General features: G+C 28.4%; 2 protein-coding genes across 3 annotated transcripts; one reads left to right on the forward strand and one right to left on the reverse strand.

Moving 5' to 3' along the window:
- The first annotated feature begins 7916 nt into the window (after nt 1-7916).
- Nucleotides 7917-12815, forward strand: LOC101506357 (probable protein phosphatase 2C 46). The gene is made up of 5 exons (XM_004509347.4): nt 7917-8172; nt 8253-8655; nt 9415-9782; nt 11326-11562; nt 12323-12815. Exons 2-5 carry the CDS (start codon nt 8343-8345, stop codon nt 12581-12583), a joined length of 1179 nt encoding a protein of 392 aa, XP_004509404.1. The 5' UTR covers nt 7917-8172; nt 8253-8342; the 3' UTR covers nt 12584-12815.
- Nucleotides 12816-13088: 273 nt separating this feature from the next.
- Nucleotides 13089-16458, reverse strand: LOC101506678 (receptor-like cytoplasmic kinase 176). 2 transcript variants are annotated; one of them, XM_073370914.1, is made up of 7 exons: nt 16187-16458; nt 15982-16101; nt 14979-15047; nt 14754-14822; nt 14583-14645; nt 14175-14497; nt 13089-13617 (listed from the first exon to the last, which is right to left on the reverse strand). In XM_073370914.1, the coding sequence occupies exons 1-7, from the start codon at nt 16332-16334 to the stop codon at nt 13216-13218; spliced, it is 1194 nt and encodes a 397-aa protein (XP_073227015.1). In that variant the 5' UTR covers nt 16335-16458; the 3' UTR covers nt 13089-13215. The 2 variants fall into 2 exon arrangements, with proteins under 2 accessions (XP_073227015.1, XP_004509405.1); XM_004509348.4 differs by having other exon boundaries at nt 15886-16101.
- Between the last annotated feature and the right edge of the window lie 3108 nt (nt 16459-19566).

The raw sequence follows: 19566 nt of genomic DNA on the forward strand, positions 1-19566 counted from the left end.
TGAATCGCGGAGAAGAGGAAGAAACACAGGAAGGGAAAACCGACCGAGACATGGATGGTATTTTTTTATCTTTATTTATTTTTCTATTTTTTCTTCTTCTGTTTTTATCGTTACCTCCACGGCCAAGCTTGTGTATAGAATATATGACAATAAGGTAGAATCAATCAATACTCATCAAAACTAGGACTTGGAAATGAATTACTCTTCTCTTCTCTGCAATATTTCACCCTTTAAATACTTTTGTCTTAACGACTCATTTAATTTTCGAGATATATTTTTATAATTTTATTTTTTATTAATATTTTTTTATTTTATAATAATTGATTTATTTATTAAAAAAATATCTCAAAATAATTGATTATTTCACTTTTTAATGTATTTCTGTTAATATACGTTTATAACATTGATAATAAACAAAGATAGTTTTAGTAAGATTAATATTTTTTATTTATATATGTTTTCGTAATATATGTGAAATAATCAAATAACTCAATTATTTTAGAACGGATGAATATTATTTGCATCACTTTTGATACAATATTTTATAATATTTATTTACAACATTGATAATGTACTAGTACTTAATAAAAATAATTTAATAAAATTATTATTCTCATTTTTATTTATATATAATTTTTTTTACTACGTGTAAAATAATCAAATAGTTTGATTATTATGGGATGAAAGAAGTATTTATTTAATATTTAACATGATGAAGATACCTCTTGTAGAGGCAACCGAATAGCGTAAGTGTTCACCTGTATAGTAGTTAAATTAAAAAAGTTTTTCGAAACTTTAATGACAATAAAAGATATTATTTAAAAATGGTATTTTTGGTTTTAAGGTTGAAATAATGTTTTGAATTTTGATCAATTTTAATTTGGTAAAAGTAAGTAAAGATAAATATATATTTTATAATTAAATTCGTCTAATTGGTATCAACCACATCACTTTTATCTATAAAGACAAATAGAACTATTAATTTATGCATTCAAAAATATGTCGTAAATCTTCATAAAAGTTTCAAATGATTTTAAAACATCAGTCAACAATAAACCACTTGTACTTCATAAAAATTACCATCTTATATAAATCATTTAAAGTTTAATGTCATACAAATAAATCTTTAAAATGTTACTAAAAAAATGAATAAGGTGATAAAATAAAATAAAAACTATTAAATGAAAGTTTAAAAATAATTTATATTAATAATATGGATATTCTTTAAATCAACTTTTGATCAAAGGACCTAAAAAAATTGGAGATGGTTTACATATTTACAATTAGAAAGAAGATACAACTATATGCACATTGTTGCTTTCAGTTTCCCACGAGTAACATTGATCTCCATTTTTCAAAAGAAGATAAAACTATATGTGAATAATAAACATAAATTTCAAAATGTTGTATAATTCAACTTTTATACACTTAAACAATAATAATGACCTCATCTATTTCTTTAAAAAAATAGAGAGCATCTCTAGTAAACTATTTAAGGTATTTAGGTAATTTAATATTTGATAATTAGCGAATTAAATACTTGCAATTTATGATATTCATTATAAACTTATCACTATTACCTGTACTCTCTCGATCATTTTCAACATTGCATCACCACAAACGACCACCAAATTAATGTACAATTAATCTTGCCCAACTAGTACTAGCAGCACTCTTATACCCATTTTTGTATTTCAAGAAAATGCCTTCTTGAAACTGAAAGCAAATTTCCTCAACTTTCTTATAGCTTGACAACAAGCTTTTCATTTATCGGTTGACAAGTATTCAAGACAAGTGTTAGTCATGCAAAACACTTAAAACCAACTCCCCACAAATTGAGGGGTTTAGTATTTGATCACAACTTTGTTGGTTTTATTACTTAATTGTAAATTCTTCATTGAGTAGAAGTGTCAACCAGGGTAATTGCACAGACTCTAAAATTATTAGGGCCTTAATTATTATTTTTTATTTATAATAATTGTGATACATTGATTAAAAAAAATCTATATATAAAAAAAATCAAGTTTAACAAGATTCGATTTATTGTGGAGTTAATAATTCATTCTACCATACTTTATTGAATTCAATAAAAAAAATTAGCTCCACTTAATAAACCTAAAATGTTTATTGTGTAGATTGTAGTCTGACCTATTTAACAAAATATATATTTTTTTAACACACTATAAGACATTACGTAAGCTTTAGTTGAATATATAAGTATTTTTTAAAGAGATATTTTGATGGAATAATTACATTGAATGGTATTTCTTGAGAAACTAAGCTACGTGGCCTTACAATTTTGAGGATTAAAATTATAGTATCTCTATGTAAGACCTTTTTGGTCAAATCACATGAGTTAAGAAATAGTTAAGTTAATGTTAAATTTGTTAAGAATCGTTATTGTTTTTATAAATTTATTCTTAAAGAGATATATTAATTAATATTTCTATTATAATATTTATTGTTAATTGAAAAAATATATATAAATTAATTAGAAGTATGTTAATAAAGATATAATTAGTGTAATTGAAAGTTCAATGAGGATCTTATAAAAAAAAGACAAATAAAATTTTCAAGAAGGTCTTATATTTAAGGATAGAGATATTAACTTATTCACTAATTGTGTTTGTGTTGTGTATTCACCAAAGATATGTATACTAATTGATGTTGGGTTTAGCACAATAGGAAATATTCCTATAACATGGAGAGTCAAGTTTAAATTTCTACTAATACCGATATCCATAATTTGTATCTACATCGCCTCGAATAGGATGATATCAACATATCTATCTAAAATTACAGCCCGATCAAAACATCACTGAACATAAAAGCACTACGAGTAAAACCTAACAAAACGTGAACAATTATGAACAACGAGTGACTAGAAGTCAAAGTAGTTAAAACCAACATTTAAAACTTGTCTCTCATCTAAATATAATTATTCTCCTACGGTCAATGTCAATAAAAAAGAAAAGGCTTAATTGCACTTTTGGTCCCCCTATTATAGGTGAAAATTGAAAGTAGTCCCCCCATTTTGTTTCTCCCCAGTTTTAGTCCCCCAAACAGAATTTGAGTCCAAATCATGATGAGTTGTCATATTTTTAATGACGTGTCAATAAAAAGCTGACGTGGCAGACGCATACGTGGAATAAACTTATTATTATATTATTTCTAATTAAAAAATATAATTTATATTTTTAAAAATCATTATTATAATTGTTAAAAATCATTATTACAAATAAAATTTATTTGTTAAAATTAAATTAAAAGAAAAACACCTAAAATAAAAAATCATAAACAAATCAAAATCAAAAGGATTCACTCATGAACCCTAAAATCATTCTGAACCCTAAAATCATGAATCCTTTGTTCAATCGTTTTCATCACTAATTCGTTTTCATCACTGATTCGTTTTCATCACAGAACTAAACCATATGCAGAACCAGAACCAAATTGCAGGGCAAAACAAAATTAGAACAAAATAAAGCATGTGGCTGAACTAGAACCAAACTACAACAAAATTAGAACAAAGTAAACCAGAACTAAACCAAAACAGAACCATCAAATCTAGCAGAACCAGAACCAAACCAGAACTAAACCAAAACATAACCATCAAATTAGCAGAACCAAATTAGAACAAAATAAAGCATGTGGCTGAACTAGAACCAAACTACAACAAAATTAGAACAAAGTAAACCAGAACTAAACCAAAACAGAACCATCAAATCTAGCAGAACCAGAACCAAACCAGAACTAAACCAAAACATAACCATCAAATCTAGCAGAACCAGAACCAAACCAGAACCAAAACAGAACTAAACCAAAACAGAAACAAACCAGAACCAGAACCAAAACAGAACTAAACCAGAACCAGAACCAAAACATAACTAAACCATGAACAGAACCAGAACAGAACCGAAACTGAACCAGAACCAGAAGCAGAACAGAACCAGAACCATAACTGAACAAAACTAGAACAAGCAGAACCAGTGATGAAAACGATTGAACAAAGGATTCATGATTTTATGGTTCAGAATGATTTTAGGGTTCAGAATGATTTTAGGGTTCATGAGTGAATCCTTTTGATTTTGATTTGTTTAAGATTTTTGATTTTAGGTGTTTTTTTTTTTTTTTTAATTTAATTTTAACAAATAAATTTTATTTGTAATAATGATTTTTAACAATTATAATAATGATTTTTAAAAATATAAATTATATTTTTTAATTAGAAATAATATAATAACAAGTTTATTCCACGTATGCGTATGCCACGTCAGCTTTTTTATTGACACGTCATTAAAAAAATGACAACTCATCATGATTTGAACTCAAATTCTGTTTGGGGGACTAAAACTGGGGAGAAACAAAATGGGGGGACTACTTTCAATTTTCACCTATAATAGGGGGACCAAAAGTGCAATTAAGCCAAAAGAAAATATACGATATTTTTATCTATCCAGAATTGACTGACTATTGTAAACTCATTTTAGCTATATAAACTCATTTTAACTATATGTAAACTCAATAATGTCAAACATGATCACTTTTGAGGAAAGTCAAATAGACATAGAAGGGTTGCAAAAGATAGAAAACATATTTAACATTGTGGTAAGTTATATAAATTTATGCCTATAATTATTTTAATAGAAATATAGGGGGTCGAAGACCTTATGGTTCATGACTCGTGTAGATTGGGCCATGTATGGCAAGCACCGTATGAGTTATGGTAAACTAGTTGCTCCTCTCACCTAAGAAGTGGTAATTAAAAAACAATAGAAATTTATTTGGATAAATATAATTAACTACTTACTCAAAAATATAATTAATTATTGGTGTAAATATCTTTTTAGTATTTATTTGAAAATTTTCATTTAGTGTTAGTGTATACATATATAGTTATATAAATTATAAAAATTGAATATTATTATAATTAGTTTTAAAGTCCTACACATTACACATTATTGATTGTAATATATTTACAATATAAATTTTTTACACAAGTAGTACACAAAAATTAAAATATAGTTATATGTTATTTTTTTTAATTACAATTTTTATAGTGTATATTAAACTGTATAAAATAAACAAGAAATCAGATATTTAAAAAAAAAAAATCCTTCTGACTTCTAAGGACCACTTTTGCAACTTTGACACGTACTTATTCCAAGCAGAATCAATAAGTTCCATGTAGTCTTGCATCTTGAATCACATGGACAACTAATTATAATGTTTTATATAAAAAAATTCATCGTGAAAAAAAAATATTAATATGCACCGTAAGTATAAGAATCGTTGATTTAATTATCTCACTATCTAATTTTAATTTTTATTAATGAATTTACATTATCTCTGAGAGTACATGCCTATTAAATTTAAATTACATACTATACATGTATGAATTTTTCAAAACTTTTACATTGATTTGACTGTATTTTCTTAAAATTAACCTATTTTCACCCTAACAAACATGCCTTACAAAAAAGCAAGTATAAGAAAATACTAAAAAAAAAAAAAGTAAACAAACTCTTGCTAATTATTTGGATAAAAATGACTATACACCGAACTAAATAAATAAATTTTACACTTCAAACAATAATAGATTTAATCATTTCACTTTATAGTTGTAATTTCCACCAATCAATAATTATATAATCTACAACTTGTATATGTCAATGTAAAACTATTTATAGTGATAATTTATGTTATTAAAATTTAATTATTTTTAATTTTTTATGACTAATTCTGATTTTTTTAATTAAACACTTATTTTGTCTAAAAGAAAGTAAATGTTTATTTTAGCTTTTTGAAATATGACTCGTCGAATTAGTATTTTAATTATAAAAATCGGTGAGATGAACCATCATCACTAGAAATAACAATCTGATATGATATCTATTAAAGATGAATATTATTATGTTAAATGTATATTTTTTAAATAAAAATAAACATTTATTAATTTTTTTTCTACTAACATACTATTCCTAATATTTTTAGGTAAATGCTAGTTAAGAAACTAAATATCCATATATAATCTTAAAAGATATTCCACTTCACAAAATTCTAAAATTTGATCTTTTATGTATAAAATTTTAGTTTTATTTTTTTTAATAAATGTTTAAGACGTATTTATTAACAGATCCAGATTTTTATTTTTCAAGAATGAGAACATGACCATCGTACCAATCATATGTCTAGGCAATTTTTAGAAGCAATTACGATATTTTCTTTCGAAAAGGCAAGAATCAATTATGAAATAATATTTTTCTTAATTTTTTATTTAAAAAATTTTCTTTTGATATTTCAAAATACGAGTGTTGTAAAATTATTCTTTTAACTAAAAATGTTATTAAATGAATAACTTTTTCGACAAAATATTATAGTGTCTCTCAAAAATGAAATACATAGACTTGTGTAATATCATATAGTAATAGTTTATAAGATGAATATGAAAATGTATTTCTCTTTGTTTCTTGCTGACGCAATGACGTGTGTATAGCTGATATATATATATATATATATATATATATATATATATATAAAAATAGAAATTTCTTGAGGCTCAAAAGTCTTAAATAATAATAATAAAAATATTATTTACACAAAACTCTCAAGATAAACGAAATTTTGATACAAAACAGTTGTTGGTCTGAAACTTGTATTTAAACATCAAGTAAATACTATAACTGCAAACTAATTTTAAGATATATATATATATATATATATATATATATATATATATATATAATCTTATTCTTCAAAATGTTATGTTAAATATTAAAATAAAACTTAATTTCATTGATATATAAATTCATTAATCTATTTAAAAATATGTTTGATTCATTTTTTAAAAATGTTAAAACTAAATAGATTTTTAATTTAGTTAACATCTCATACCATACTTCTATTAAAGTCAAACTTCATTCTTAAAAATGAGTCTACCACATATCACATGTTAAGTTTAGGTATTAATTTTTTTTGGCTAAATTACACACGTGGTCCCTTAACTTAATTTCAGGTAATGTTTTAGTCCTTTATCTTTTTTTTTTCTCTCCCGATTTAGTCATTTATTCCTAAAAATATCAAATAAAGTATAAAAATATAAGTTTATTTGAAGAATATAATTAATTTTATGAGTTTTGATTGAATTTTTTTTTGAATTTTTGTATAAAAAATGATATCATTGTTGAAATTTTAAAACATAAAATATCAAATTGTCACTTAAAATTAAAATTAAGGACCAAGTCGGAGAAAAAAAAGATAAAAACTAAAACGTTACCTAAAATTAAGTTAAAGGACCACAAATGTAATTTAGCCTAATTTATTTGACAGATCAAATTCCACTCTTGTAAAATATAGCTTAATCTAATCAATTCTCACCCTATTTATGATGTATGCATTTAATGTGTTATCTAAAATTTTATAAGAAGGATTCTACCTTTTTTTTAATTAAGCGAGTTGTCTACTTTTTAATATAAACAATAAACAGTTAATACTAAAAAGAAAGGAAAATAGCAAAGGAGACCACCTATAAATTTGGTCCATTAATATTTTTAATTTTTACGATTGACTCAACAGCTCAATCAATATTTATTCATAAAAAATAAAATAAAATATTTAAAAATTCAATTTGTCTTAAATTAATATCATTTAAATTATTATCTAAATTATAAAAAAAAAACTGTTAAGTAGAAATATTTTAAAAAAATGTTATTGATCATTGTTAAAGCTTAAGATGATCATTACATATCACATCAATTTGTATCACATTAAAATTAAAAAAAAAAAAGACTGACAGCAATAATTTAGAGAAAAGTAAGGAAAATAAAAAAGGAGAAAAGGTGTGCGTAATAGTAATATTCACAAAATTGAGGGAGAGTTAGTTGACATACTTTACCCCTTTTTCTTCGGTGTCTGTCGAGAAAGACCAGAATAGTAGATAGATAAATACATTAACACTATCAAGCACAAAGTAAAATCAATTTCAATTTCATTTTCAATTTCAATTTCAATTTCATTTCATCATACTTCACTCACTCTTCAATCTCCCCAATCTCAAACTTCTTCTTCCTCTATCATCTTCTTTTTCACATCACCGCCCCAAAACTCAAAACCCTATTTCCACATCACTTTACTCTCCAAGGATTTCTAGATCTATCACTCTCTTCCATCCAAGTACCTCTCTTACCCTATATTTTTATGTATTATCAATTATTTCTTTAATTAATTTAGTTATTTATTTATTTATTTTTCAGGTATAGACAGTGGTGTTTGTATTGATTTCATTTGCATCCAATTTTTGGATGTGAAGTAAAGAGTAGGTTGTTTTGGTGGTGAAATGAGGGATGCTATCAAAGTTGATGGACTTTCTAAGCGCCTGTTGGCGGAGAACATCGTCGGACCGAAAGGCATCCGATGTTTGCGGGAGGAAGGAAGGTTTGCTTTGGTACAAGGATGCCGGGCAGCAGTTGTTTGGTGATTACTCTATGGCGGTTGTGCAGGCTAATAACCTGCTTGAGGATCAGAGTCAAATTGAGTCTGGTCCTCTTAGTTTCCTTGATGATGGACCTTATGGTACTTTTGTTGGTGTTTATGATGGTCATGGTGGACCTGAGACTTCTAGATTTGTTTGTGATCACCTCTTCCAACATTTAAAACGTATTCAACTTATTATTTATTTATTTTTTTAATTTTAAACTTGTTATTTGTAGACAGATATGTTTATGTTGTTGTTGTATGTTGATTAAAATTGTAGTAGATGTTGATGCTTCAAATATCTATGTGCTACTTTTTCAATGCAATTGGGGGATTCACTTTAATGGGGGAAGTAACTGTAGATGACAGAATCAACTTTTTATGTGATGTTACATGCAGGCTGCAGGGATTTGACTCCTCTAAACTTAGTAGACAATTTTTGTTTTATAGGGAATTTTACTCCTCTAAACTGAATTAACAATTTTGTATAGGCAAATATTAGTGGTTCATTTGTTAGGAGAAGGGGAAATGTTAGTAGTAGGGATCAAACCTTGGACCTTTTGCATAATACTCATTTGATGTCTCAATCCAAACCACTGGCTAATCCTTTGGGGACAAACTGAGTAGACAGTGGAATGAAAAAGTTCAATGGTTGGTATTTGAAGGCACTTGTGATTAGTTATACATGTATTTGTAGTATCAACCATTGGTTTATCGTTCACTTTAGAATCCTGTATGTAGGTAACATGACAAATCATATTTATGATTTGTTGAAAAGTACTACCTTGATTTTCTCAGCACAAGTTTAAATTGAAATACGCACTCTAGTGGAGTTAGTTGAAATCAATGATATAGAGTTAGAAAAATCTCTTGGTCCTCATTTCATGTTGCTTTTGAACATTTTGTTGATGCTTATATCTGTGTATTTGTGTTTTATTTAAGGATTTGCGACTGAGCAGAAGTCTATGTCTGTGGAGGTTATTCGGAAGGCGTACCTAGCCACCGAAGAAGGTTTTCTGGGAGTGGTTACCAAGCAGTGGCCTATGAATCCTCAGATTGCTGCTGTGGGATCTTGTTGTTTGGTAGGTGTGATTTGTGGTGGTTCCCTCTACATTGCTAACCTTGGTGATTCCCGTGCCGTGCTTGGGCGGGCTGTCAGGGCAACTGGGGAGGTTTTGGCAATCCAGCTTTCATCGGAGCATAATGTGGCCATAGATTCTGTTAGACAAGAGATGCATTCCTTGCATCCGGATGACCCAAAAATTGTGGTTCTAAAGCACAATGTATGGCGGGTGAAGGGTCTGATACAGGTAAGTTTTATACTGATTGGTTTTTTTGCAATATATGTTGTCTGTAGTTTTTTCACCTTAGGGGTATGTTAAATCACGTTTTCTGTAGTTGACTTCTTGAGATTATTGATGACTTATGTAAACTGACATCACCTTACAAATAGTCAGGTGTGCTTGGACTTTTTTGTCCTTTTCAGCCGTCATTCTCATGGCTTACTTATTTAAAAATTGCTGATTCATTATTATTTTTAGTTCATTTGTCTTTTTGTAGGTAAATATAATATTTAAAGTAATTCAACAAATCCAAGCATGGGATTGAAGGTTCTTATTTAGTATAAGATCAAATGCATAAAATTTCACAACATTTTAAACAAATTAATACTTCATCAAATACTTAAACATTTTGGTGAAGCTATTTGATGAAGTATTAATTTGTTTAAATACTTCATCAAATACTTAAAATTAATACTTCATTTTAAACAAATTAATACTTCATTTTAAACAAATTAATACTTCATCAAATAATTTACTTTTTGAAATATTCATATTGAATCTAAAATAACATATATATGAGTATGACTATCTGATTTATTTGAAATTTATTTTACAAAATCTTATAAATGAAGTAAGACTGAGAAAATTTAGTTCAGGTACCAATCATGTATCTCATCAGAACAGTTGTTTGTTTTAGATACAGACTTCCTCAAACCCTAATTTCATGTTTTACAGCAAGATACCTGAAAGATACCAAATATAACTGGAAATTCATCTCATATTAGATGTTCATATTTTATACTTCTCAAATTCTGGATAGATATGGTGATCATAAATGTTATTGAGGTAGACGTCAGGCATACACATTTTTGTGGTGTTGAGGGGATGTTTATTGGGTCAGAAACTATTAAAGTAATGATTGAAAAAAATTTCAGTTGAGAAAAATGAAAACTTAAGGAGAAACTTATGTGATACAAAAGAACTTACTAATGTGAATTATATTAATGTTTCAAGGATTTCTCTTAGTATTGCACGGAAGTTGGCAGCCTCCTATTCCTTAAGAACAGTGGATGTAATAATAACATTGTCCCTTTTATATGTGCAAAATATTTTTAAGATATGAACCAAATGTGTTTTGGTTAGACGTTAGAAAAGATGTATAGGCTTGGCATTGGGTAGGCAGCTCTCTGAATGTTTGCTCAACCTGATCCCCAAGTTCATATTGAAACACACACATCCTACTCACTCGTCCTCACTTTTCCATGTAAAAAGCATGTTAGTGTGGAACTAATGAAGATAAATTATTATATATTTATATTAGTAACTTTTATGACTAGATGAGTATAATGATTATTTAAATAATGAGTGTGGGGGCGAGCTGATTCACCTGCATCTGTGCTTCTATCAAGTGGGTTTGGGTGATATTCCTAGCCCTAAGATTTATGATGTATAGCTTACTATCCTGTAGTTGAATTAAATACTTTAATCTTAATTAAAAAATCTTCCAGCACAGCATAGCATACAATGGTGAATTATTTGCATTACAACTTATGAATTTTGTGTGTGGCAGATTTCTAGATCCATTGGTGATGTATACCTTAAAAAGGCAGAATTTAACAAGGAACCATTGTATGCTAAGTTTCGCCTTCGGGAAACTTTTAAAAGGCCAATTTTGAGCTCTGACCCGGCGATGTCTGTTCATGAACTACAAGAGCATGACCAATTTCTGATATTTGCATCTGATGGTCTTTGGGAACACCTTAGCAACCAGGATGCTGTTGATATAGTTCAAAATCACCCTCACAGTGTAAGATAAATGTACTGCATGGTTGTTTCTATTTTGTTTTATTGTTTTTATTGCTTAATTACTCTATCTTCTGTCCATTCATACTTATCTTCCCCTTTTCTATTGAAAAAGTTTCAAATGAGTTGAAAGTTGAATTTATTGATGTACTCTGATGAGCATTTAGCCTTTGATATTTTTAACATGCTTTTTCATGTGCTAACAACTCATTACTGTTTTCGTTTAGGTCATACTAGTATGCTCTCCCTCATGTAAATGATACTGATTACGGTCAAAAGAAGTTATAAAATGGATTAGCCGTTGATTTCTTTTGTAGATAGGCAACTTAAATTTGGATGTTGCATACAATTTACTCCCCACTTAATACTTGGTCATTCAAGACATCTTTTTCTTTAAATATAAAGGGCTATGTTAAACTACTGTTAACACAATTTACATACAACCTTTGTTGCTCAATTGCATTCTCCTTATTACTCAAAAAACATAGGTTGTATGTAAGCTGTGTTAACAATAGTTTAACATATAGCCCTATATATATGAACAAAAAAGATGTCTTGAATGACCAAGTATTTAAGTAGGGAGTGAATTGTACGTGTAACATCCAAGTTTAAGGTAGTCTATGTTTAGTGGAACTGAAATTGCTTAGGATGCACAGTTTTGATGGAAAAATTGACAATTTAAAGGAGATAAAACACTTCAATAGTAGCATCAGAGAGAAATGGATGTATGCATTGTAGGCATTACATGTTTTCTGTCATTGCAGGGGAGTGCTCGGAAGCTGATCAAAGTGGCTTTGCTGGAAGCAGCAAAGAAACGAGAGATGAGGTACTCAGATCTGAAGAAAATCGACCGCGGTGTCCGCCGTCATTTCCACGATGACATCACAGTTGTAGTTGTGTTTCTCGACTCAAATCTTGTTAGCAAAGCTAGCACAATAAGAGGTCCTCCTTTGTCAGTAAGGGGAGCAGGCATTCCCGTACCGTCTAGATCTTTGGCTCCCATGGAACTTGCAGGTCCTGGCTGATGTGGCTGTCTGGTTAAATGATCTGTTGTTACCCTCTGTATGTAGTGTTGTACTTGTATCCTTAGCAAGACATTGAGCTCTGGTGACCCACCAGCGTGTATATCCAATTTAACAAAGATTGTGAATTAATACATTGTAACAAGTAACTTGGGGTATGTGGCTTGTGTTGAGTAAAGTATCATGGAAATAGAGCATCGAAGCCAAACATGAGCTTCAATATTTTATTTTATCATTTAGTGAAAAATCTTGTCTGCAAATCATTGTTTTTATGATGAAACTGAAACGTATCATATTTTTCTCTGCAAATAATTGTTTTTATGATGATTTCTGTAAATTATACATCCAGTCATTGGAATGCATAGCTAGTATTTTTATTAAAGATTGGGAATGTATAATTTATCATTTACTAATGTGGTTTAGATAACTGAAAGTGATAATTTGTGTTGTTTTGATCTATAGAAGTGTCTGTCTCTTAATATTACTAGTTTCTAAGTATATCAACTTCTTTACAACTCCATTTTATACTATCTTACAACTTAGTACATTAAAGCTATTGATTTACCCTGATATGTCTTGAATTGAAAGATAGAAAAGGGTTGATAATTGTAATTCATATAACACCTTAGCTTCTATTATATTCTACTCACATTGTTCTTGTCAATATCAATACTAAAGCTATTATTTTCTAGACACCTTAAGTTTGTGCTCTTAAAGGAGAAGCTATCCATATCAACATGAAATTTCTCTAATCCTACACCATCTAAGCTCACAAAGCTCTGTGAACAATCATAGCGTTCCACTGATCCACGTGTCTCTGGTTCCTTGTTACTGAAGCTATCATCTGAATAATGGGCTTGCTCTAGTTCTTTACAAACTTGTGTCATTGTGGGACGATGTTTTGGTTCTTGAGCTATACATTTTATTGCAAGTTGCCCCATCTTCAACATGACTTTCATATTGCATGGCTCACTTTGACAAAATAGATTTGCATCCATGATTTCGTCAATATTACCCTTCTCTATGCTAGGCCTTGCCTGCAAGATAGATATACCAAGTTATTGCAACGATAATTTATAAAAAGGTTTAATATCTTATTAGTTCTTACAAGAAAAAATAAATATTTATACTTCAAAACTCAACTCATATTTATTTTTTTGTTTTTGTTTTAGATAATCGTCACAATCATGAAGACGAAGAAGATCTCGCAAATTTGGAAAATTTTCAGATATATGTCCATAATAGAAGATCTATCAAGGTTAAAAATACATAATTTTATACATAATTTTGTCCATAATAGAAGAACTAATTTTATACATAATTTTGTCCATAATAGAAGAACTATGAAAATTGCCTCAATTGTTAAAAATACATAATTTTTTTTTGTTGAATAAAAAATACATAGGATTTTGTCAACTATATAAACTAAATATAAATAACAATGCTACAAGAACTAAAGGTTAAAAGTTGATTTCATAATGACTTAAAATAAAATTTTCTATTTACTTAAGTTTGTCAAATGGGACAGAAAAAGGCAAATCTTCAACGAGTGGATGGATATAAATAAAAACATAGGAAATTTTGCATTGCTTACCCAATCAATAATATGTTGGTTACTTTGATTTTCAGCATTATCCACGGCAGGCCTAGCTGAAATAAGTTGCAAAAGTATGACACCAAAACTATACACATCACTGAATTTGGTCAAATGGCAGCTTGAACAATATGCAGGGTCAAGGTACCCTGGTGTCCCTTTGATTTGGCTACTAACATGTGATTGATCACCAGTTGGCCCTGATTTTACCAACCCAAAATCTGAAACTTTAGCCTCAAAATTTTCCCCTAATAGAATGTTACTTGGTTTTATGTCACGGTGAATTATACTTGGCTTCATCTCTTCATGCAAATAAGCTATGCCTATAAAATGTACCACACAATTCTATGTTAATTAAAGAATTATTAATTTTTTTTGATGAAGTAGGATTATTGTTTAAAAATATACCTTTAGCTGCTCCTATTGCTATGTTGATTCTCTGTTTCCAAGTTAAGCTTCTCCTTGTGTTTCCTACAAAAGCCAATATTTTTCAATGGCGGTGTTAGGTGTTGTGTTTAATTTTTAGAAAATATTTTTTATAATAATAATATGCGTTAAGAAGGAAAATAGTAAACCTACCTATCATGTACTCCAGAAGTGAACCATTTGGAACATATTCATAGACTAGTATTTTTGCTCCTTCTCGTTCTGATCAAAACATAATTAGTCCATTTTAGCATGAAATTGTGTTGGAATAAATCTAGTACAATGTTAAGAATAAAGAAACATGCTTTTGCAATGAATATCATAATAAGTTTTTACCGTACAAAGTAAATAACTTTTTGCTTTTCATATAGTTATTACCTGGTTCTTCACAATATCCAACTAGACCAATAAGATTCTTGTGCTTTACTGCTGAAAGAAGCCGAACCTCTGCCAAGAAAAAAAAAAACTATTACCTACAATCAAGGCCTGTGCTTAGAACTTTGCTGTACTGGGGAATAAAAAAATGCTACTTTTGTAATTATCTAATATTACTTTTTACTGTAAAATCATAAATATATAATTCAATCATAATTAAGATTTTTCTAAAAATATTACTTTGATCATCATGCGGTCATAATTCTAATTTAAAAAAATTTCAAAAAATAATATGTATAGGTAATATTATTTTACAAGAAATGCATGCATTAGGGGGAAAAAATTAAGTGAATAATTCAATATCATATTACTTAATTTTAATTCAATTGTTAAAACTATCAACTGAGTTTTAATTCTTCAAATAAAATTTAATGATAAAGATCATAAGAATGATCATATTTTAACAAATTTTAAGATGTTTACAATGTTTTCAAGTTTTTATAAAATAATGATCTAACATATTTTAATGCTGAACTAAAATTAAAAAAAAATCATTTGTGATAACTTTTTTACATAAAATTGTTTTTTTTAATATCTATACATACTAACTAATATTACTTCAATACAAAAAATATTGTTCCCTTCAATATTTAGTCTTATAATCATCTCAAATGTTGTTTTTAGTCTTCATACTCACTTTTCAATCCTACAACTTATAAAACTGTATATCAATTTTAAAGTTTGTACAAACTAAAAAGTGAATACAAAGACTAAAAAATAAAAAAAATGTAAATTCTACTAAGCCTAAAATCAAATTTAACTTTGATAAAATATATTTTTCTTTTAAAGTTGTGAAGAGAATTGGCAAGAGAACTCAAGCAAGCAGGTACATATTTTTTATTAGGCTAACCATTTCTGAATTCCTCAACACTTAAGAATGATTCAGAATGAGATCTCTTTATGGCTAATATTCCTTCTAACTCAAAGGTTCCCTTATAAACATTACCAAATGCACCAGAACCCAATAAGCAATCTTGGCTAAAATTTTTGGTAGCTCTCTCTAGTTCCTCAAGATTAAAACATCTTATAGATATTTTTTCATATTTCAAGCTTTCAAACTCCTTTCCTACATAAAAGAAAAATCCAAAGATTCAGTGTCATACATTAGGTAAAAATAAAATAACAAATTTAATTGTAGAAATTCATGTCACCTTTCAAATTCTTAGGTTTGTTAAAAAATGGAATGACCCTTTTCCAGAAGAGGCAGAACATTAATAAAGCCAATGCCAATACTGTTGAAATGCCTGCAATAAATCCTAGTAACATATTATGTGTAGATGGATTCCTATCATTAACCATTATTGCAACCTTAGAATGATATTATTCTCCACAAAACTAAACAAATTCTATGACACTTAGCAAATATACTCGTATACTTGTACGTCCATTCGTAGGACGGCATATAAGCCAAAAGTTCCTATTACATGATAGTGAAAAATATAATAGAAAAATTTCAGTACCAATGGAGAGCCTAATTAAGCATAATAATTTTTTAATAAATTTCTAAAAAGTTGCTATGGAAACGTACTTTCCCTTTTATGGATTCAGATCTATTAAAGCTAGTAAAGTGTAAAATGAAAAAATTAATGATTGATTATAATGTACTTATAAGATATTCATATTTGATTTATTATCGATTAATTTTAATTATTTATTTTACTCTTTAAAATGAATTGTTCAATTTAAAAGAATTAAATTATTTTTTTCATTTAATGATACAACGTGGAAACCTTATCGGAAAGTAATATAGTTAATACAAGAGTATGCTTACAAAATTGAATAGACTTGCGATGCCGGATAACCTTAGTTTATGGGATTGACCAAGTAAAGTTTGTCTGATTAGTTGCACCAAAAAAAAAAATTTGTTTGATTGGATCAATTTGATTAGTAATTGATTTGGAATATATATATTTTTTAATTAAACAACGAACCTTAATTTGTTAGAGGCCCGTCACTTCTATGCAATTTGAAGATAGTACATGCATTAGTCTTGTCTTTACCATCTTAATTAAGAAAAAAAATTTTAAGTTGGAAGATGATTGACCATAGATGAGTATTTAAAACATATTTAAAACTCCAACTATTTTAGAAATTGTTAATGAAAATAGATGATAATGGTTATTTTTATTTTTATGATTAACATAGTGATTTAAATAATATTAATTTGATAAAAAAAAATATACGTATTTTGTATTAAATCTACATCAATAAAGTTATCGTTTGATTGAAGTTTTAGCTCTTTTATTTTTTACTGATTTACGAAATTGGTCCATCTATTTTAAAAAGTCGATAGTTTTTGTCTCTCCCTATGATTTTTTAACTAAAAAAAATGATGATAGAATACTTTAAATAACATGACATATAATACGATAATATAAAATGATTAACACACATGCAATTGAAATAAAACGCCATAAAAACTTAGGTTTCAACTTCGATTTTTTCTTCTTCATATTTTTAATTTAATTAATGACATATGAATAATTAATGCATCTAGATGATTTTATATCATATACTTGTATGTCACGTCAGTAAAATATATCAAATCTTTATTTTTTTAAGTAAAAAATATGAGAGAAAGACCAAAATTGTCGACTTTTAAAATTAGGAGATCAATTCCATGATTTGATAATAATAGGAACCAAAACTGCGGGTAAATCTAATTAATATGCAACTTTGTTTATTTCTTTAGAGAGACTCACAAATTAAGTTCCTAAGATTGTTCACACAAAAAAAAAGAAAAAAGTTATTGTAACTCAAGGAACAAATAGGATTCACCCAAGCTCAAAAAGTTTATCTGATCTCTAAAATGAAAGGACTCAAAGTCAGATAAAATCAAGACAGTTTGTAACTCTAAAAATCAAACTGTCAAGAAAGTTTGATCAACCTTGATATATAATAAAACATTGCAAAAGACATCCAAAATGATTAAAATAGGAACTCCAGATTGATTATTAAATCTCAAGAAAGTTCAATTTGACAGACCCAGATTGATAATCAATCTCCGTTTTCGGCATAACTTGAGCAGCTGAGCATTCTCTTATGCAATGGCTTATAATTCTTCTCCAAACCCCTCTGGCTACATTCAAGACTCAAGATCAAGACTATACCATCCAAGATCAAGGGAGAAACGTCAAAGACTTTTTAACTAGAAGACAAAACTGCTTTAATGCTACACCAGAAAAGTCAAAAAAGAGGGAAAAACAGTTTTTCAAAGCTGGATTATTTTTCATGTGATATATTGCCTTCAGTCAAACTTCAGAGCACTATCAACAGCTCTTTTGACCTTCATTAAAGGCCTCTAATGCCTATAAATAGAAGACTAATATCCAGGATCAAAGTAAGAAATTCAAGTGCTGGAAAAATCCTCAAATCAATCACATACATACTTGAAGTTCTGTTTTTTTGCAAAACAGAGGCTCATCTATATTCTTATATCAGATTGTGAAATTATCATTAGATCCTTTGTAAAGAATCAATTCTCAAATAAGAGTTGAAGAATCTCAGATTCTGTCAAAAACAATCCAATTGTAAAAACTCAAACTATAAGAGTTTCTTTATAGTTTGTTTAAAGTACATTGAATCCTATCAAAGTTAGATAGGTACTGTTATTTCTTTCTAGGTGAAAAGTAATAAAGATTGAAACAGATCAAAGTTGATCTAGACTAGGTGTTGTAAGATCAAGAAGGTTCTTTGTTTTAAACACTTAGTGGAAAATCTCACAGTTGTGAGGACTGGACGTAACCTGAGTTGGGTGAACCAGGATACATCATTGTGTGGTATTTCTTCCCTTATCTATTTACTTTCAGTTTGATTGATTATCAAGTTAAAAACATAAATTGAATTACTGATTTTAACTAACCAAGAATGTTCTTCGTTTTTCGGGTTAAAACCAAGAACGTTTTCTGTTTTTCTGTTTTCAAAACCAAGATTAATCTTGAGTTATTTTCTTAAGTTTTAACAGGAATTTTTAAAAGGTGCATTTACAATTCAAACCCCCCTTTCTTGTAAATCGACATTGTTACTTCACATGTGGTAAAAAGTAAACATTGGAAATGTCAATGTCTATGGTAAAAGTAAATGTTCTGACATGGTCAAAGCCTCTGATAGTTTGCCTTTAGTCATTTACCGTTGATTCTAGTGTTTGTCTCTGATCCATCAAATTGATGCTAGTGTGCCTCTGGTCCAACAAACTTGTCTCTGGTTCAGCAAACTTGATTCTAGTGTTTGCCTCTGGTTCAACAAACTTGCCTCTGGTTGTTCCATGCCTCTGGTCAAGTGAAGTTGATTCTGATTTGTGCCTTTGGTCAATAAATTATGCCTCTGGTTGTTCTTGCCTTTGGTCTAGTAATTGTGTCTCTTGTGCCCTTGCCTCTGGTTCATTAAACGTGTCTCTGATTGTTCTTGCCTCTGGTATAGTGATCATGCCTCTGGTTGTTATTTGTCTCTGATCAAGTACAATCTGCTTCATCAAAACTAAAATTCTAGAAACACTTAGAAAAAAAGTTCTAAGTCTTAATTTTATGCTCAA

Source organism: Cicer arietinum, chromosome 7 (assembly GCF_000331145.2).
Source record: "Cicer arietinum cultivar CDC Frontier isolate Library 1 chromosome 7, Cicar.CDCFrontier_v2.0, whole genome shotgun sequence".
Lineage (NCBI taxonomy): Eukaryota > Viridiplantae > Streptophyta > Magnoliopsida > Fabales > Fabaceae > Cicer > Cicer arietinum.